The sequence below is a fragment of the Pteronotus mesoamericanus genome, unplaced genomic scaffold (assembly GCF_021234165.1).
Source record: "Pteronotus mesoamericanus isolate MK-2021 breed Mesoamerican mustached bat unplaced genomic scaffold, CSHL_Meso_final contig_20, whole genome shotgun sequence".
NCBI classification, from domain to species: Eukaryota; Metazoa; Chordata; class Mammalia; order Chiroptera; family Mormoopidae; genus Pteronotus; species Pteronotus mesoamericanus.
This window is the reverse complement of record NW_026555085.1, coordinates 18,711,668-18,733,808: the sequence shown is the minus strand read 5'-3', so window position 1 is coordinate 18,733,808 and position 22,141 is coordinate 18,711,668. Positions and strand designations below refer to the sequence as shown.

Below are 22,141 nucleotides of genomic sequence, written 5' to 3'. Positions count from 1 at the left end.
TACAGTGATTTATTGGTAATGCTAATCTTTGAAAGTCATAGTACTGCTAAGTCAAACATGTTTGAAGAGAGGAAAATGGTTTCATTTTCTATTGTTTGTTTCATGGATTTTCCTATGACTACTTGAAAAAACTTTTTATTTTGAGAGAGGATACATACCTATAGAATTGAGTAAGCAATAGGGAGTAGCATATTCTTTCCAATTCTATTTTTCATATCAGATTTCCCTTGCAACTTTCATCTTTTTAGGACAATAGTATTCTAGGGAATTGCATCATCATCATTATTGCTGTTGTCATCATCATCAGGAAGCCATACTGAATAAGCATTATGTACAAAGAATTTAAGGAAAAAAAGAGGTTGGGGGACGATTTGTAAACAGAGGCCCTAACACAACCTAACTCTCCTCTGTGAAGGGGGAATTTCTAGGAAGAGATTTCCTACCCACTTTCTATCTTGCTTTCTGTCCTCTCACAGAGTGTTAATAAAACTAGGAGAGCTCGACGTTGATTACACAGCAATCACCGGTTGGCTGGACCATTGCATTGAAATTCAGATATTGCAGCTGTCAGTTGTGAGGAAGGTTAGGGTCTTCCAGGCAGCTACTGAGCAAAGGGTGCCCAGGGTTTGCACCCCCAACAGTCACCCAGATGGATTCCAAGGTGAAGACTGGGGCATAGGCAAAGGCAAATAGGAACATTTACTCTTCTTTGGGGTATGCATTGTATCTTTCATCTCAGGAACCCCCTTCCCCCAAGTTTATTGTTGTCCTGTGTACTCCACTTCTTCATTGTTACCAAATATTGCCTTCACCTCCCCATTCACACTAAGGTAAAAATGAATGATAACAGCTCCCAAAAGGAACTTCTCTTAATTTGATATAATCTGTCTGTCAAATTAATACAGTTCTAAATTGAAGCTATTAGTAATTCAGTAAGGAAAGGTTTGGTTTGCGTGAACAAAGCCAGCAAAGATAAGGCAGGGCCTTTTGACACTAGTGTGAAAAGGGCAGCATATTTATAAACACTGTGAGTTCTGAAGACAGGCTGACCTGAATTTAAATTCAGCCTCATCACTCAATGTGCTAACATTGAGTAAATTTCTCAATCTTTCTAAGAGCCATTTTCCATTAAAATAGAGATAAAAATAGCTTATACCTTCTGAGGACTATAGTGAGTGTGAAATGCTAACCACAATGCCTGGCACACAGCTAACACTTGCTATATATGTTAGATGATAGCATGTCTTTGTGTAAAGGCAGTAATGAGTGATTCCACTAATTGAATCTGCAGGCTCCATTCTGGTTTAGTCTTGGATATTGAACAATGAATGCAAAAGGAAGATATTATTTGATTTTTATTAGGTAACATATCACATCAAACCTTTTGTTAGGTCAAAATTGAAAAAACTAAAAAGATAATGTGTTGGATTTTCATAATCTGATTTTTAAAACCTATTATATGATTAGTTGTACCATATAATAATATATGAGAAGTAGCAAGTTTAATTAAACTGAACATATTTTAAAAACATCCTGAAGTGATGGAACATTCTGCAAACTCCATAGGCTTTATAGTGCTCCAGAATCAGTGTTTTACTAATTTTTTTTAAAAGATTTTATTTATTTATTTTCAGAGGAGAAGGGAGGGAGAAAGTGAGGGACAGAAACATCAATTGGTTGCCTTTCGCACACCCCTAACTGGGAACCTGGTCCATGACCCAGGCATGTGCTGTGAATCTTTTGGTTCGCAGGCCAGTATTCAATTCACTGAGCCACTAATTTTTAGCTATGTGAACCTGCTTGGCTGCTTAAAACCCAAGAACCCTCATCTACCACTTTCATGATTGATTTTAGAATGAAAAAGCATATTGATAAGGTTCTATATGCAGGGAAACACTCAATGCTTGGTGGATATTGTGATTATAACTGAACACTTACATGGACAATATGTGGTTCTTCAACATACCGAGACTTGGCAACTATCTACTTAGCAGCGCTCATCATTTACAGGACCTCTTTAATTTTCTTTCCTGTTAGAATAAATAAAAGTTTCAGTGTCTTTTCACTTGTCCTGAAAACATCCAACAAAGCAAACCAGACAATAAGGAAGAGTCCTTGCCTGTCTATCTTTTCTCTGTTAATATTTGAAGGGCAGTGTTAATTCTCTACAGTGTGTAAGTGCTGTACTTGAGGTCTTTGCACCTGTGGATGAATAATGAATGTTTATTAATAATGACAATGGCAATGGCATTTTATGTTTTTACCTTATTGCACTTTGCCTTTCATTAAGCCTTTTCCTCCTGAAGTGGGTGTCCTATTATTTTATCTACTATTTTACTCCTGAAAACTTGTGCTCTGTTAAAATACAGGAGACATCTTCTTGTGTGTTACCATAGCAAATTGAATAAGAATTTATACCATAAATTATTCATTACAGCCAATTTAATGTAATTATTAATTCCAGCATATATGGGTGCCTGATTACATCTCAGTGTTCATTGCTGGATCTGGAACATGTTCTGCTGAAAATAATGATCTGTCATGGCTAATCAGGATGTCCCACTAAAAGGTGAAAATGTTTAATTAATATTGGTGTAATGAAACAGTGATTGATCCAGTTGTTATAATCTGTCAGAGATTCTTTCTAGGGTAATCCAAAATCTAACTGATAATGAATTTAAGAGCTAGCAGTGGTGTACAAGCAATCAACCTGCTTTCCAATTCAAGGGCAAATTGGAATGTATTCTTCCCTTGGTATCTTTCTGCAAAAGTAAATCAGCTCTACTTTTCACTGTGAAACTTTGCTCCCAACATCAGTTCTGGTATTTCAAGCTTTCATGCTTTATGCTCCCAATGATCCCTTTTCTTGCATTAAGGATGCACCCTGTATTGTACATGAATGTTCTAAGCTGCATTACTTCCCACACAGATCTCATTTTAACTTGAAGTTAAACTGAGAAAAGTTTGCAGTTGCATTTTCCACTGTGTAGAGGACGGCTGGGGATTCTGTTCAAAAGCCCTTTGGCTGAAAAACCATGTAGTCAAAATCCACAGAACATCACTGAATAGATATGATCCTAATTTTGATTTGAATTTTTTGAGTCTCTTGAAATGTAGAACAGAAATCAGTCTTACATGCAATAAGATTAAATATTTTTTTTATTTTGTATATTTTGAACAATATATATTTTTTGTTTTTACATGAATGCCCTCAAGGTCAAGAGTGAAATAATATTAATTATTTTAAAACCTACAGAACAAATTTATTGGCCTATTTTTAATTGTATAATAGGAAATAAATTAAAATGATAACATCTCTCTTACTGAGGGCCAATGTTGAGCTAGGCACTTTGTATATATTTGCTTTTATACTCACACTGATGTTTATAGTAGATAAAATATCACCCATTTTCAAGATGAGAAAGCTGAAGCTTGAGGTCCTCATCTGGTAAATTGATGAGTAGGGATGTAAACTCAGGTCTGCTTGATCTACTGCTACCTGCTTAAGCACAGTTTATTAGAGCATATCTCTAAACCAGGGACACAAGGCAGGGGCTATTTGAATAGGTAAACTGACTAGCTTTCTGTCCTTTCCACTCTTAGACCATGGCTGAATTTTAAAATATGGTTTTTGAAACACACATGTGGATGAGATGACTGAAGGGGGAGATAGGGCTTATGTATACTTGCTACTGATTTAGTATCAGGTTTTGATTGAATTGATTGTGTACTATGGAATTATGGAAATTGTACTATAGTACAGACCCGTGTAGTATAGGGATGAGTCATATTAGAACTATACACCCATCATATTTCACCTCTCACACTTCCATTATTGATACCCTGAATGTTTTCCCAAGAAAGCATTCACAAATCACTTGTAAGGCAACTTTTTCTTCCTTGTTTAAGGTATCTTCCTAGAATTTGTTAGGACTGGCACTTTCAGAAACTGTCAGTTGTCTGCCTTGAAGGCTCAGGGGCAATGGATACCTCAGTAACACCTTGAGGGGCCACCTTAGAAATTCATTGAAGGACAAATACTGTCATCTTTGCCCTGCAGTTCAGTGCACACAAGCTGAAGGGGTCTGTACCACCTGAGAATTCATATAATGTCTTCAATGTTAACCCCATGTGTTCCACATTCAGTTTGCTCCAGAGTTCTTCTATGCCACAAATGTAACTTGTGTTAAGAGGAGAGGTTCAGGAGATATTATATATATTCATATATATATTCATATATATTCATATATATATTCATTCTATCTACTTCTGGGACTTCATTATATGCAGTGTCATATCAAATAAGTTTAGAGGTCTTTACTAGAACTACTCGGTATAATCATTTATTATTGCCAAAGCTTCCTACAGTTTTCTCTTATTTTCACAAGTTTATTGGACCTCTGCAAAACTGAAAGAAAAACTCCCAGGAGAAAGAATGTAAAAGATACTTAGTATGGAAACAAAGATGAGAAGAACTAAGCAGAGTAAGGAAAGAAGCCAAAACAGACAAAACTGAAAAAAAAAATTAGCTCTACAGACCTATCTCTTTATAAACATATATTTATACCTCTATTTTCAGCAAAGAGCCAAGGAAGATTCTTGATTATTTATTTACTAATTAATCAATAGCATAATTCTTATTCTTACCCTCTAGAAGCTGACAATAGGTAATACCCCCCCCCAAAAAAAGCAAACAAACTCTCTTTTAAATAATTTAGCCTCTATTTCTTGAAAAAAAATTAGAACTATCCATTTGAGGGTTTTGTACCTATAGATTAATGTGAGGAAAATATTCATATCTAATGTGGGCATATTTTAATTCTTATAAAAATCCATTAAACAATATAGAAGCAGGAACATAATTTAAGATTATTTAACATAACATGATTGCTGTATTTCTACAACTTGAAAATGCTGTTTATTTTTGGAAGGCTACTTTGGAGATATAAGAATGGTTTTCTCCTTCCCCTTCAAATAGGAACTTCCTCTCATTATACTATCTAGTTATCAGAAAAGGAAATATAACTGTTGGGCTGTGATATTTTGACAAAATATTATTGTCTTTCTTTTTTGCATTTTTCACATAGCACATTTATAGTCAGGTTAAGATAGCTCCTCTGCCTCAGGAGTAAGATTCGGAATGTTATAGCAGAAATGGAAAGAAAAAGGTTTAGTCTTCATTTTCTGATACTCTGTAGGTTTTGGTATAAAATTATCAAGAGCCAGCTTGGATTCTAGAGAACAGATTTTCTTTCATGGTATATGAGGCAGAATTTAAGAAAAAAGACAAAGAAGAAGTAATTGGAAGAAGTTTAGTCCCTGCACACAGAGGATTGAATGATCAAGTAAAGAGGCAAAAGCAGAACATTAGATTGCCAAACATGTGACTGCTTCTACTGAGAATGAGAAAACATATGAAACACACACGTGACGGGCTGTGGCCTTCTCCCACATTCAGACTCTGAAGGAAGATAACTGCAGAACTTTCCAGCACTGAGAGTGGATAGTCCAATTTAAATAAGAGCATGGAATTGAGTTGCCAATAATAGAGAATTAAAGTTTGAAATTCCAAGATCTCTGCTAACTTTTGTGTAGGGAACAAGTATGCTTGCTATGGGGAAAGCTGTGGGGAAGGTGAGATTATGTAAAAGCAGAGATAATGCCTTATTGAAGAGCACAGTAAAACTTATTCTGGGGGAGCTGAGAGAAGTTGGAAGAAAGCTGCCACTGCTGGAGTGGAGACCTGTTGCTGGGGCAACACTGGCAGGAATAGCATTCCCAAAAGAACAATATTTTCTTCCTCCTACAGCTTTGCAATTTTCTTTCACTGCCCTGTTAGGAAACCTTAACAGAAAGCTAACTGGCAAAGATGAAACACATTTTACAGAATCCTAGCCCTAGCACCACACAGTAAAGTGTACAAAGGAAGTTTTGGAACATAGAGATAAATATATAGGTTTATTTGTGCCATGCAAGAGGCTCATTTTCTGTGGCCCAGCAATCAGAGAGCTATACCATTTGTGAACAACTGAATCATTTATGGACAGATCCACATTTGTCTCATTTTGGAAAAGAAACACTTATACTCATAGTTCCCTCTTTGATGCTAAGGTGAGTTTAGCATCTCATTATCTCTTTTTTCATTTTCTAACTTTTGCCCTCCAGCTTTTTTAGAGTTTCAGAGTCTACATTTAGACAAGTATTTTATGCCCATGTATATTCCCAATACCCTGCTAGGAGCCAGGGATCCAATTAATGGACATTCTAAATGTTTTCCAAAGTATTTACTATACATCGTATTTTGGAATATTATTTATGAGTAAAACACATTCTTAATAACTCTTTCCCACAAAATGCCATCATACCACTTACTTTCAATATTTTAGATACGATTGAATTGTTTTCCAGTTTTCCTTATTTCTATGGAGAAGTCAGCTGTCACTCTTGTCGTGGCTCCTTTGAAGATAATGTATCTTTACTCTGGCTACTATAATTTTACTAAGCTTTTTAGCAGTTTGTGATGTTTAGGTTGATTTTCTTTGAATTTATTATTTTTGGAGTTTGTGGAGCTTCTTGAACCTGGAAATTTATTTTTTCAGTATTGTAAAATATTTTACTATTTAAATATTTTTCTTTCTCTTCTCTTTCTGTAGATGCATTAAATACAATTATACTATTTGTATGTGACCTACATGCCAGTTACATTCCATTGTGTTTTTTTTCTGTTGTGTTTTAGTAGAGATCAGCAATTTTCAACCAGTATGCTGTGGCACACTGGTGTACCACAAGGATTTTTAAAACATGCAATACCTGACTTAGTTGAGGGCATTAACCTCTTTTCCCTTAGTCTGTCAAATAAAAAATTGACAACTGCCAACACAACAATAGCTGTTCAGTGTGAATAAATCCAAATTATACCTATTTTTTTTCAGATCAGCAAAAAATATAATATAATGTTTTGGTGTGCCACAAAATTTTAGTAATTAGTTTATGTGTACCATGGGATGAAAAAGTTGAAAATCACTGGTACAGACATTTTCTATTGAGCAACCTTTTAGTTTGCTAATTCTGTTATGGCAAGTGCAATGTTATACATATTCATTTCAGATCAGATACATCTTTTAATTCTAGTATATTCATTTGATTCTTTTTATAGGTTACACAACTTTTGTCTATTTTTTCCCATAATTTTCTCTATTTCCATAAACAAATTAATCATCTCTTTAAAAGTCCCTTGTCTGCTAATTCCAATAACTACACTTTGTGGATTCACTTTTGTTTTCTTGGTTATTATTATCTTGGTTATCTGCCAAATAGTCCTGCCTTTCTATATGCCTAGAGGCATTATTGAAACTGCATTTCTCTTTTCTTTGGCTAGGCTGTTAGAATGGGAGTCCAGTCATCTTTATCCAGCTATGGATGAATTTGAGTTGGGCTAAATTGCAGGGGTTAAGATTGTGGCTACAGGTTTATTGAGGTACCCAGGGTAGGGTTGTTAAAGGCCCTCAACAGAGATCGTTTGGGGATTGTCCTCCTGTTTTTAGGAGGCTTTTATCTTAGATTTTTAGTATCATACCATGCACAGCTTTTGACTTGCTACTGTTCTGATTTCTGAGAAAATAAGGTGAGTTGGTGTGCTGTTGCACATTGTTTTACTATCTCCCATATTACCTTAGTCTGGAAAGTTTAAACTGCAACTGAGTGCAGTTCTCTATTCTTATGCAAATGGTATACTGGTAGTACAGAAAATTGAGGATTCTGGAGCTATTGGCTATCTTTCATTGCAGGATAGTTTGGGGCCAAGCAAATAAATATTTAGCTGTTGTGGTAGAAAACCTTATGAGAGTACCTTTGGTATGGAAAAGGGGCCTTATTTAATCAAGTATAGGGAACCATAGAGGAGGGTCCCAGCTGTCCAACTAGGCATTACAAAGCCCGATAATGAGGTTGCATGAACATACTATAAAATTTTGTATATTTTTATGACCAAGTTATATGTACCCTTTTCCATTTTTCTTTGCTAATAGTATAGCCCTGTTCACATTACATAATTTTATAGTTCAGAGTTTTGCAAATTTTATAGATACACATTTCCCATTTTCTATTGCATATCAGTTCTGATAATTTTCTGCTTTTTGCTAGTCTTCTTGTGAAGGGGTAAAAATCATTAAACTGGCTCTTGAGGAAGAATTTTCTGGGCTCCCACTAAACAAAGTTCTCTGTTTGGGAGAGAGGTTCAAATGTTTCCTACTACAAGTTCAATTTTGCCTTTGGTGACTATACATGCACATGTGTGTGGGCACCTGTGAACATGCACATATACACAACCGTGAACATTCCATTTGAAACACAATATAGTTCTACACTTTGGAAAATTATAGCCTATTATGGATAATAAGTGAGATTATAATATCTCACAATATTCATTTAAGACCATAAGTGACTTAAGTAATGGGAAAGGCAAAAATAGTTTAGAGGTAGAAATGGCTCATTGCCCCCACTTAAACAGCCCTGGTCTGAGTCAGTAGATCTTGTTTCCAAGATCCAGCTTCATCTAACTGATTTTTAACAAGTCGATTAACATACCTTGTCCTCAGTTGTGAAATGAGGAGAGTGGGAAAGATAGTTTAATTACTAGTCACACAACAATCATTTTGAATGCCTACTCTGTGATAGGCACTTTGTTAAATTCTAATTTTCTTGGTTTTTCCCAGCTCTAAAATTTGTAGGAACTTTAAGTTGGATTGGATTATGAAGACAAATAATACTTGAGGGCTAACATCTGCCAGCTAAGGAATGCTTCTTAGAACAAGAGGAAAAGAGAAACCAAAGATGGGCCTTAAATAATAGGTGTAACATACCATAGGAGAAGAAGGGTCTGTGAGTCCAGAAGCTATCTCCCATGCACAAATATAGGAAATGAACTTCTTAAAGGAGATTAGAGCATAGCTTTTTCATACAGGTTTGATAGTTCACAGTCTGTGCTACCTGGAGAGGGTCTGGTTTTGTGTGACTCCTATGTCCATATCCTTTGCAAGTCAGATTTAGAGCAAAGGGACACTATGCCCCTTAGAATGGTTTTTTAAAGGTCACAAAATCCTAATATATGTACAAAACCAATAAGTTATTTTGAATGTTTTAAGCTCTGAACTATGTAAGGATATAGCCAGTGATGGAGTTCTGATAACTTTATCCATTTGTGGAATTTGGTATCAACTCATGTGAACAGAATCAAGCTTTTATTTGGAGATATTTGTACAAGCATGGGTAAAGCTTAAACCTTTTTTAAAAGACTATTTATTTATTTATTCATTTTTAGAGAGGGGAAAGGAGGGAGAAAGCATAGCTTTTTCACACAGGTTTGATAGCTCACAGTCTGTGCTACCTGGAGAGGGTCTGGTTTTGTGTGACTCCTATGTCCATATCCTTTGCAAGTCAGATATAGAGCAAAGGGACACTATGCCCCTTACAATGATTTTTGATTCGCAGGCTGGTGCTCAGTCCACTGAGCCACACCAGCTAGGGCAAAAGCTTAAACTTTTTAAAGAAAATAAGCTTTTGGTTAAAAGACTGATTAAAAAACACTTTGGGAATATTTTTTCTGAAAAAAAACAATTTAACCATTCTTTGATGGGTATACACAGAGTTGCTGCCTGTGCCCATATATCCGGTAAATAGAGAGTATGTATGTATTTGTCATCCCTATCATCCTCTGTCTATATAATTTTTTAACTACCTAACAATTATCTTCTTACCTATGTCTAATATTTATGTACATGTTTATGTATTTGGTTATTCTTCATATCAGATTATTATAAAAATTATCAGTGAACCCTAAGAGGATAGTATGCTGAAGAAACAGAATGTAAAGAAAAATGTGTTTCTTTCTATTAGAGAAGACCTTTCAATTGTTATGTGCTATTCTTTAACTAAAACAATTTTAAAAAATGGTGGAATAAAACATATTGCTAAAAAGAGAAGGGAAGTGTTCATAATTCCATAGCATTTACAATCAAGTTTCAAGTAACTGTCAAAGTTTCCTTCAAATGCTAATAAATAAGTTAGTTATTCTTTTCTCATATCAAGGGACTATGCTCTATGACACACAGTAAATGCTCTGTAAAAGAAAGTTCACATACCTTTAGGATATGCCTGACTGTAAGCAAAATGGGAAAAGAAGGAATAAGAGATGAAGCATTTACTGAACTTATCATTCACCTGAAGCTTCTTTGTGTCCTGGGCTCTGAGAATTTTATCAACAGAGTGAGTGAAAACAGAGCCCACCAGAGCCCTGGAAAATGTGTCTCAGGGAACTGCCTGACCTGTGGCATTAGGGACTGATTGAGGTGGCCTTAGACCAATTTCTAAAGCTTATTATCTGCAATCTACAGACTGAGATTGGGAAAAAACAAAACAAAACATCACTGCCATCACAATCAAACTGTCATATTAATCTAAACACTTTCTGGTCTTTGAATTACTCATTTGTTCCTCTCCCTCTCCTACCTGCTCCTAATTAGGCCCAACTCATAGTCAACCTTTTTAGTATCTACTTCAAAATCAGGTCACTGAGCCCTGGCCAGAATGGCTAATTTGGTTGGAGCATCGTCCTATAAACTGAAAGGCCATGAGTTTCACTCCCAGTCAGGGCACATGCCTGGGTTGTGGGTTTGGTTCCTGGTCAGGGCGCCTATGAAGGCAACTGTTCAATGTTTCCCACTCTTCCTTCCTCCCTTCTCCTCTCTATACATGCCCTCAGGTGAGGATATAAGTAAGAAAGTAAGTAAATAAATAAATAAATAGAAAAAGTTACTGAAAAATAATAAATACACAGAAGAGTTATATCATAAAGGTGTAGGTCAATGAATTTTCAAAAACTGAACTCTCTCCATGTAACCATAATTTAGATAAAAGACACTACCTGGACTCTCGAAGTCCCCCTTGAACCCCTTCATGTTTCTACTACCAAGGTTACCCCATTCTCAGTTTTAACCTCATAGATTAATTCTGTCTATTTTTGTTCAATATGAAATTATATAATTTGGCTCTTCTGTGCCTGGCTTCTTTTGCTGTACATTATATTGGTGTATTCATCTATTTTACAGCATGGAGTTGTAAATTCTTGATTCCTATATGTGAATATCCAACAATTTACTTGCAACTATTTATGGGCATTTAGGAATTTTGAAGTGGTGATTTTTGAAAGCCACAAAAGGACCCTTGCCATCCAGATATACCTTTCCTCATAACCCTTTATACAGACTGAAATTCTACATGGAAAGATTTCCATTAGTTAAACACATCAACTGTAAGCTCATTTGTGGGGCTTGTTCATTCCTGTCTGAGCTGTTTCTCCTCCATCTCCAGCTCTCCGCTATGGCTACTTCCCCTCACTGTTCCTGCTAGCCACATTCAACTACTTTTGTCCTTTTTTCTCTGTGTTTTATTTTGGATAGTTTCTATTACTAGGTCTTCAAGTTTGTTATTTTCTTTTTTCTATAGTGTCTAATCTGCTGTTTTTTCTCATCCATTTTTTATTTAAGTATTTTTTTTATTTCTAAGAGTTCATTTTTAAAAATATGTTTCTTTCCTCATAGTACTTATAGTGTCCTTTACCTCTAGAACTTATGGCATACATTTATAAAAACTCTTCTAAAATTTTGGCTTAGTTTTATAATTTGTTATTCGTTATGTGTGTCTATAAACTGGTTGTGTCCTGTTTATGGGTCATATTTTACTGCTTATTTGCATACTTATTCATTTCTGATTGGTTGCATGACATTGCCCATTTAACATTTTGGGGTGCTGAAATTTTTTAAAAATTCTTTAATATTTAGGACTTTATTCTAGGATACACCTAAATTTGATCCTTTTGTATCTTATTTGTAAGCTTATCTAGAAGGACAAGACAGCTTGTAGCTCTACCGTTACCAAGCAGATTGGGGCCCATCCATGTGGTGCCTTGGTGAAAGACCCAACAATTAAAGATGTAGAAACTGGTCTTTATTTTCTACATTCCTACCTTGGGGGAGCCTAGAGTATTCATGCTCTGAACACAGTATTCCAACAAGACTCCGTACTTCCTATGCTCCCCAATAGGCAATAAGCCAGAAACCCCAAAAGTTTCCCACCTTCTTATCTGGTCTTAACCTGGCTGCACAAACAGTTCTTCAGTCCCTCTGAAAGGTACTAAAGTCACCATCCTCACACAGCAGCTCTCTTCTTCAGGATCTGGGGTACATGGTCATCAGCCTTCATTTAACAGTTCAGAAAAGCATGTGCTATGTTACTCTGGTTCATGGTAAAACTCAGGAAAGGCACAGATCTTAAAAGTCCAGGTAAAGTTTAGGTGCAGCAGATCAGGATCTTGCAAGAAAGTCCTTTGCAGCTCCATAGTCAGCTAGAGCAGGCACGATCACAACAGCAGAATCTCCTTTCTTATTAGTCCAGACTGCATGACCTCCTTCCTCATCATAAACTACATAGCTGCTCCCTTCCAAGCCACTTGGCAAATCCCTTACTACAGACAGCATGCCTCCTCCCTCACTACTACTCCCTGCATGGCCAAGAGTACAAATGGCCACTGTGCAAAGTTTAAATCCTCACCCTGCACTTTCTCCGTAATCCCATTTCTGACTCCTCCCTCAAAGGTTATATCTACCAGTCTTCTGGTATCTTGCATTCATTCAGCTGATATTCCCAGTCAAAGCAGGTATGGTCCTTAACACAGAAGAGCTGCTTCCTGCCTCTTTCACTTGTGCCGTAACCAGGGAACTGCCTCCTGACTTACTGCACGCTCTGGAAGCTCCCAGGCTGTCACAAGGTGGGATAGGTTCAGAAAGTCACACCCATCTCCCTTGTCTGACTCAGCTGCCATCGGCAACAATTAAGCTAGCCAGGTTGCCATAGATACGCAAAATCTCCCAGTGACCCTGTGCTGCTGCTTCTCCAAGTCAGTTTTATGGGGAATATCCTCTGAACCCCGTTACACTACTACTGAGGCAATACCCTTCTGACGTGCATGATGCTCTACATGATGCCCTATGTGTGAGGAGGTCTCACCACTCTGGCTGGCCCATTACAAAATTATTCCCTCCTATGTGTAATCTCCACTTGCTCTGTTTAGTCATTCACCATTCTCAGTAATGTCCTCATACATATATACATTCAGTTAACTACTCAGGGTACCCAATGAAGGTCTTCAGTATTCTGTTTGTTCATGCAGCTTCCTCCTCTCTCTACAGTTCTCTGCTCTGCAGGTTCGAGCCACCATGAGTTCCCAAAACCCCATATTTACCTCCTAAACTCTTGGAGATTGGCATGATCAATTTGCCTTGCCTCACCAGATGTTGTAATCTGGATAGTCTCTCCAGGCAATGAGTTGGGTCACATGTAGAGCCGACTGCCTCATGTGTTTCTCTTCTCTTAGGATTACTGTTCACAGCTGCCTATTTTTAGTCTAATGACTAAAAAGTATTATTTTATATATTTCTTGGTATATAATTGTTTAAAATGGGAAGGTCAGATTTCATTACTCTATCATGGCTAGAAGCAGAAGTCATAACTCTGACCTAATTTAATTTGTCAGCAAATCCTGCTCCTTATTTCTAAAGTTGAGACATATTGTTCTCTTTGTCTGCCTCTCTCACCTCTTTTCTTTTTTGGCTCACCTGACTCCCACTCATTTTTATGGTCTTATTTTAATAATAGTAGCTAACATTTATTGAGCAGGCACTCTTCTAAGTATTTTTGTGTATTTCATTCAATAGTCACAGCAAATCCTATGAATTAAGTGCTATTTATATTATCTTCACTTTACAGAGAGAAAATAAGTCTCAAAGATACAAAGTTACTTGCTAGAGGCCACATGATTCATAGGTTGCAGGCTTGAATTTGAATTTGGTGGACTGGTTTCAGCTCTTGAACACCACACCATGATTCTGTACCTTCTCTCTTAGATATCAATTATTCTGGAATGATTTTCCTGATATCCAAATTCTGTGTTATTTTTTTAAAAATAGGTTTCCATAACACCTGAACTTTCCCCAAATTAAACTTGTTCCATATTAAAAACACCTATTTATTTGTTTGCATTCTCTGTATGTACTTGGAGAGCAGACACTTGTCTCAGTAATCCCCACATTAAAAGCAAGCGTTAACATGAAAGACATTAGTAAATGTTTTATTGAATGAATGAATAAAGGAACAATATCTTGATGAGATAACAATAACTTTTATTAAAGTCATTATTAGGAAATAGATTCAGTTTTTGAGGTCAGCTAACTAAATACTATTTTCCGTATTCCCAAAAGGATTCATAGAAAAAAAAATGTTTCAGGCCTGTGTGGGGAAGTTAGGAAAGGTGTGTATCTTGCCTTTTGAATATGATCCTGTCTGTATAACACAGTAGGGGCTCAAAAATTCAAGAGGAATGAAAATGGGGAAGGGTTTGAACAGAGAAGAAATTTATTTTTTTAAAAAAGAGAGAAAATAGGAAATTGTTAAATAAACAACACTTTATCACTTTGCAAAATTGGCTGCTAACTAGAAAAGAGCCCTTTATCACATCCTATTTAAAATCTATAATCTCAAGTTTGGAAGTCATTTTGCTTATTGGGCACAGGTAGAGAGCTATTTTATCAGTCTAAATAAATATATTTGCCTTTCACTGTCAGAGGAAATTGGCATTCTTTTGAGAATGATTGACCTTCTTTCCTATGATGTAAGAGAACACAGCATGAGCAAAATAGCCAAATTTGAAAGTGACCATATTTTATATTTTATAGTAAGCTTTTTAGATAGTGGTTGTTGATTATCATTGACTTTTCCTTTCTTACCCAGATTCCACCATAATTAGAATATTCATTATGAATATTGCCTTTTTTTCCCTGATCTAAATATTATTAGTTTATGTTGTTCTCCCTTTTAGTTTACAAAAACCCCCCAACTTTCTTATGTATTTTTCTATCTGATCAAAACAGCAACATAGTAGGAATTAGGCAGCATTTAGTACCTTAATCTATATTTCTGGGCCTCAACTCTCTGTCTATATAAAATGACTATATCCTTCATAAATATTGCAACTCCATATTGGTTTTCATTTTGTACTTTATGAAAATTTAGCATTTTACAGATGCACCATAAAGGAAAATATGGAAGGAAGGGCAGGGGAGATCAAACAGAGCCATAGACCCTCACCTTTACACAAACTAGGAATGATTTGCTGCTGCTTCTTTTTTTTCTGTGAAGGAGGATTTGCATTAAACCATCCTTACTCCCTCCCCTGGTACCATTATAATGAACTGACCTGAAAATAAGTGTGTTAAGTGGCCATAGAACATAAAGACACTAATTAGTTCACTTGGGGATCAAATCCATGATAACAGACTTATTCATGCTTTTCTGTATCCCCAAAACTATTCAGATAAAAGCAAAGGGGGAAAATAAATCTGTCATATATATGACAATCCTCAAGAACAAACACTTTAAGTTTCAAGTATGATCTGGTTGATTCTGTCACAGGAAAAGAATCATCACTAGTTAAGAATAAGTAATAATTGAATCTGGACCCGTAGCAAATAATGTTTCACAGCCAAAGAAATGCAAATAGCCAATAAACATTAAAAAGGTTTAGCCTCTCTGATGATCAAAGGAATTTATAGTAATAGTATGAGACATTATTTTAGACTTTAAAAAAATTATTATATACAATGATAATGGAGGGAGGCTGAAATAATCTCTTCATACAATGTTGGTGGTAGTACACATTAGTAAATATTTCTAGAGAGCAATTTGGCATTATGCAAGAGCCTTAAACCTATGCTTGTACTTTGACCAATATATTCTATTTCCAGAACCATCCTGAGGATATAACTATAGATGTGGCAAGGGTACTGATTCAAGTTTTATTTTGGTGGTATATATCACTTAGGCTCTTTTACTTTACAAGCAAGTGTTGTAAGTGCACCTTCAGATGTTAGAGGTTTGTTGTAAAACTACAAGGCTAAGTAAGAAAAACAGAAGCGCTAGCTCAGACAGATTTACAATTTAAAATCAAGGGTGAGGGAGGAGGTCATTCAGGATATGTTGAAGTTCCTCCAAGAGCATTATTGGTCCCATCTTTAGCAACATGTGCTCTTTGCTCTTTCCTCTCACAAGCTAATGAAACCAGAAAAGTCAGTGTTCATGCCACCTATCACTACCAAAACCAATAAGCAGAGACAAAGTTTGAATTTTTATGGGTGCTTTATTCAGATTGCAGGTGATATGAGAAGATGGCTGGTTATGTACCCCGACAGACGGCCTTACATTTCCTTTCAATTCAGCCTTTTTTTTATAAGGAGAAAAAAAATGTAGGTAAGGGGTTTGGAATACAAGGGAAAAAAGTGTAGATAAGGGATTTTAAATTCCAGAAAGAGATTAGTCAGATAAAAGATGCTGTCTGGCAATTTTCCTAATATACTTTTATCCATTGACCTGTGATTTTTTTTTACCTGGGTCCTGTGTCATTGGTGATTTTCTTTATCTGCATCTTGAGTGGTGTGATGTCTCTCCCTGGAACACAGTGGCTCAGATACCAGCTTGATTGTTTATGGTCCCTTCTGGAGCACAGAGGTTGACTTACTTGTGGTCTCTTGGGGGCAGGGTGGGACGTACTTTCAGTTCTGAAACAACAGCTTTTTACGTGCATTAACTTCTAAGTTTATTGATGATTACCTAAAATTAAAATTTTCTAACCCTTGAGTTCCTCCTTTACTAATACTTTGGTTAAGTTGCTCTGTCTTTGTTTATTGATGCTTCTGACTCCTGCCTGAATCTTTTTCATACTACCTTATGACTGCTGCTCCTGGATAAAGCATATTGCTTTCTCTCTATATTTTGGTTTCTGCCTTCACAAGGAAACTCAGACCTCTTTAAATGTCTTTTATATACAGTCTCAAAAAATAAAAATAAAAAAAGGAAGGGTTTCTCCCAGAAACCTTATTAACCATTGTCCTGTCCATAGGTTTGTTGTTCTATTGTTCAGTACCCAATATTGCTCCAAGCAGACCTCACATTCAGAGAGGGCCACATGGTTCGGTTTCTGAAGAATGGATTGTGAGTGTGCCTGACACTTGGAAGAAAACATATTCCTACCCAAATTATAGTATTATTGGTAAAAGCCTAAATGGAAAACAAGTTAGTTATACAAAAATAGGAGAATTGGCGCATATATTACATGTATAAATGATAATGTTATCAACTGTTAAATGTTTTGATGACATTGTGATTAAGAAAACTTAAAATGAAAAAATATTTAATACAGTATATACTAAGTAACGTCAGTTTGAGAAAAAATATATGCACAGAATAAAATATTGGGAGAACATACACTAGACTGTTGAGCAATTACCAAATAGTGAAATATGGTGATCTGTATTTTTCCTCTTTATATGCTTTGTTTCCAATATCTTCATAGTCTATTTTATTTTTATAATAATGTTGCTTCTTAATAAAATAAAAGAGGCTTATTTGAAGAATGAAAAATTTTAAATCAAATGATAGAAATGTTATGGTATTGCACATGAGACATTTTCCTGTTATGCTTATGTTCTTGCAGGAAGAAGCTGAAGGTCATTAACTTACCTAGCAGAGTATACCCCTCAGGGAAAGGACTGTACGTTGAGTTCTTCTATGTTACTGCATGGTTCTTTTCTCTAAAATGTTACAAGGAACTTGTTTTTCATTTCTCATATATTCCCAGACAAGCCTCCTTATCATTTCCAACCAAATATCAGTGAATAACTATAGTGATAGCAAATGTTTATATATTTGTCCTTTAGAGAAGAAGTACATTTGTCATTTTTCGCAAATCTCCTCAGTACTTTTTAATAGGGTAAAAAATAAGCAACAAAATAAATACAAAGCCAGCAACATGTCCAGGTGACTCACATTTAAAGATCAAAAGGAAAAAAAACTCCCAAACCATTCACTCATTTATGTATATCTGACACATCTCCCTGGGTAGATGGTGAGCTTCTGGACCTAAGAGCAGCATGTGACTCTTTTTTTTTTGGCTTTTTTTGTAGCATAAGAAACCTTTAATTTGAATGTTCAAAAATTTCTATCTCACATTCCTTTATAACCATGTTCATATCCTGAGAATATATTAATATGCATTTGCAGAAGAGCAGTCTATAGGCAAACAATCTTTAATGCAGGGTTATCCCAGTTAAGTACAGTGAAGATGGACTTATTATAGTCAGAGTAAATATATGGTTCTTAGAAAAAGTTATTGTTTTCGGTGGGTTCTCCTTTTTGTTACGTTCAGTAAGGAGAAAAACAGACATGAACATTTGGGGGATAATTTATAGGATCTTTTACACTTAAACATATATTCAATTACTTAGGTTTACAATGAGGGTAAAAAAAGAAAATACAAACACATGTATTCACACATATATACAGTGACCCTTAAATAACATGAAGGTTAGGGGTACTGACTGCCATGCCATTGCAATTATCTCATAACTTTTGACTCCTCCCAAACTTACCTATAGTGCCTGGTATTTGTTCCATGAAGTCCACAGATACCAAATCTGTGGATGCTCAAGGACCTGATGTGTTATAAATTCACACAGAACAATGCATACAGTTGGCCCTCTGCATCTATGGATTCCCAAGCATGAATTGGAAATACTGTTTTCCATCCACTGTTAGAAACCTGGGCACACGAAGGGCCAACTGTATATTAATTGAAAAGAAGTCTGTGTATAAGTGGACTCATGCAGTTCAAACCCATCTTAGAATTTAAGCACGTACACACACATAAGTTTACTTTCTAAAGTCTTATTTTGATGTAGGAAATTTGTTCTTGAATGAAGAATAAGGAGAAAGTGTTTAGTTAAATGGCATAGAAAAAGGGATGAATGAAAAAAAAAGGAATATGATGATGCTATAACATTACGATTGTCTTCTATCATATTTTGATTTTGCAGATTTGGCCTCTGAGTGATTTTGGGCTTCTGCATGATAGCCCTAATGGCCACAGATGTTCTGATGATTAGCAAGCATTTAGTCTTTTCATTTGATTGCCTTCTGTTCAAGTGAATTTATTATTGCCACTGAAACCATGTACTTACTAATAAACTACTTGCTACTCAGTTTGTTATTTTTATTGTCAAATGAAAGAATAAGTAACACACAATTTGTACACTATATTAATTCAAATTAGATGAATAAAAGTAAGCCAAAATAAATCATCTAAATTTTATGATAGATGTAAAAATATTTTTAGGGAGAAACCTGGATGACAACCTCATTTTTGAATTTTTAGTATTATAGGTATAATGAAAAGTAATCTCCTTATGAATATGCTCTATACTTTAGCTACACTTATACGTTAGAGTAGGAAACTAGTCTTCTAAGTCCAAACCAACAATAAATACAAAGAGTTCAACCTAATAAAAAGCTGTTAAGTCACAAGTTTTGCTCACTCATTTGAAATAAAGAAAGTTTCAGCAAGCCCAGAAAGGATTCCTTTTTAAATCAGTTTTAAGTGAGTTCTGACTTATACTATACATAGACTATTAAATGTGTAGAAAAATATAATCTTCAGAGTCCACCGTAATCAATAATGAATAATACATTATAAAAATCCATCTCATTATAGTAGTAATGCAATAGTCCCTAATCTCCAAATATAGGTATTGATACCATATCTTTGTACCCTGAAATAAGAAGGAAAGTAATATACCTGTGTCAGATCTAAAGCTACCACTTCCTAAATAATATTTAAAGTTGAAGATGGCAGTGTTGTAGAAGCTCACCCCCTTTAATGTAGCCACGTGAAGAATTTGAAAACACAGTGCCAGGGCTGAAGTCAAGTCTTCTGACTCCAAAGCTACCCTCCCTTCTACAGTTTTTACTCTGCTTTCTTTGTTCACTTTGTAATCACCTTATGAATGTCCATATTCAGGCTTCACAATGGGAGAAGCAGGCTCACATGCTATGCACAATGATTCTAATTTAACTCTAATGACCTGAAATTTTGAGACAGTTTGTACAATAGGCCTATAACTTTGACAGCTAGAAATATCATGTTACCTCAGAAACATAAAGTAACCATAAAGGCATATGATGATATTGTGATCCATTAAAAGAGAAGACATGCTTCTTTAAATAAACAAAGCAATAATAAACTTCTCAAATAGGAATTTGCTAAATAGAATTTATAATTCAAATCCCTTTTTGTGGTCTGTAAATATAAATTATAAATACATATAAAGAGCTAAATTAATTTTTTTGCTATTCTGGGATAGACTTTGCATATTATCTTTGCAAATAATAAAGCTGACAAATAAAAAAAGAGGAATCTTTTCTTGGTCAGCTTAATACTGTTGCTTGAATGGAATGGCCTCTCTTCTACATTCCTGAATATACAGTTAAAGAAGTGCACTTAGTGAACAATTTCAGCTACGATGAAGCAGTTCTGTAACTAGTGAACAAATATCATAAGAAATTAGGGTAACTTCTTCTGCTTCACCTTTGGAAACACTCTATTGTCCACCATAACAGCAACTCAGAGAAAAAGAGTGATCATCTTTGTTCCAAGATATTTCTTCAAGGTATACTAGAGTATCTCCTGGTCTCATATTTCTTAGATCACCTTCATGCTGCTGCAGACCATACTCTTTTTTTGTCTCTTCATTCCCTAGAATTTTCCATGCCATTTCAATTTCAATGAACTTCTGTATACATTTCTCCGCTGTTCCTGCTGGCATATCTTCATTTTGTTTATCTGGATGATACATTAATATGAGTTTTTGATACTTTTGTTTTAGGTCTGACATACTTGCAGATGGGTATGCACCCAGAGTGCTGTACCAACCCTTTTTTCGTATCCGCTCAAATGCCTGCATCCATTGAACAAGAAGTGGGCCTTCTCAGATCAGCAAACTTCTTAGAGGCTTGGGGATGGACTCCTTACAAGTGGTCAGCATGTGATTTTTTTACATAGTCTCAGCAAATAATACATAATAGATTATAGAAAAAATGAATTTTTACAGATGCAAAGGCTTTAGAAATCATGGTTTCTTTTTTTTTTTTACTGTAGTTAAGAAAATGGAAGTCCATAGCCAATAAGTAGTTCTCTCAAGATCAGAAAGTTAATGGAAAACCTGACACTAGAGCCAAGATTTCATGATATTCTTTGTATAGGGGGAAAGAAAGAATTTGGACTTTTTGCTTTAGAGGAGATGACATCTTTTTTTTTCTAAAATGAGACCACATAGATCAAAACGGGTTAAATATGGATAGTAAAACAATAGCTAATTGTGCTAAGTTATATTCTGGGAGGAGCACCTTTCAAAATAGGATGAAATATCCAAGATATTTACTGAGGCTAATACCAACAAAAAATATAGAAAAAGAAAAGAAGAAGGAAAGGAGGGTATTTACATCTCAGTGCAGGTCAGACCCATTTAGGATAGAGGGCAGGAAGAAAGGTTAGGTAGGAAGAGCCTGAAACTGCAGTACAGCTCTAAGAAATTTTCACCTGGGCTGTTGGAGAGTACTTGAGCCAAACTCCTCCATTAAAGGGGCCCCATGTTTCACGGGAATGACCTTCATTGATATCTTGGTGTGTTTTGTCATTGGAGCAGCTGTCTGGAAGCTTGACTTTGGTGCGAACTTAGTGGATCCTGAAAGCAGCGGAAGGGCTGTCAGTCAGTTGCACATTCTGTGGGAGTAAACCTGGGTGGTACATTTGCATGGCTATCACACTGATTGGGAACTTACTATGTACTAGGTGCTGTAATTAAATATTTATATTCATTTTATTATTAGAAAAATTCTATAGAATGGATGTTACTATTTCCATTTTACAAATGAAAAAATTGAGACTGACACAAAGTTAATACTTCATGCAAGATGACATATTTGGTAAATGATAGAATTACTATTGAAAAGTACGTAGTTCAACACATGTAATTACACCCTTATACCACACTGTCCTCTTTACTATGGTTATGAAATTATGCATAAATAATGGGACTCCAATGTTTAGTGTTCCATATCTATCAGTATTAACCCACACCCAGTTATTTAGAGAACAACAAATATACTATACCTAGTAGTTAAGAGTTTCCCAGCTTATATGAAA

The 22,141-nt window shown here is 35.5% G+C and overlaps 1 protein-coding gene across 1 annotated transcript; it reads right to left on the bottom strand.

Annotated features, from left to right (window-relative positions):
• Positions 1 to 20,537: 20,537 nt before the first annotated feature.
• Positions 20,538 to 20,900, bottom strand: LOC129067079 (dnaJ homolog subfamily C member 24-like). Its single transcript, XM_054568805.1, has one exon. It carries the CDS (start codon positions 20,898 to 20,900, stop codon positions 20,538 to 20,540), a length of 363 nt encoding a protein of 120 aa, XP_054424780.1.
• Positions 20,901 to 22,141: the final 1,241 nt, after the last annotated feature.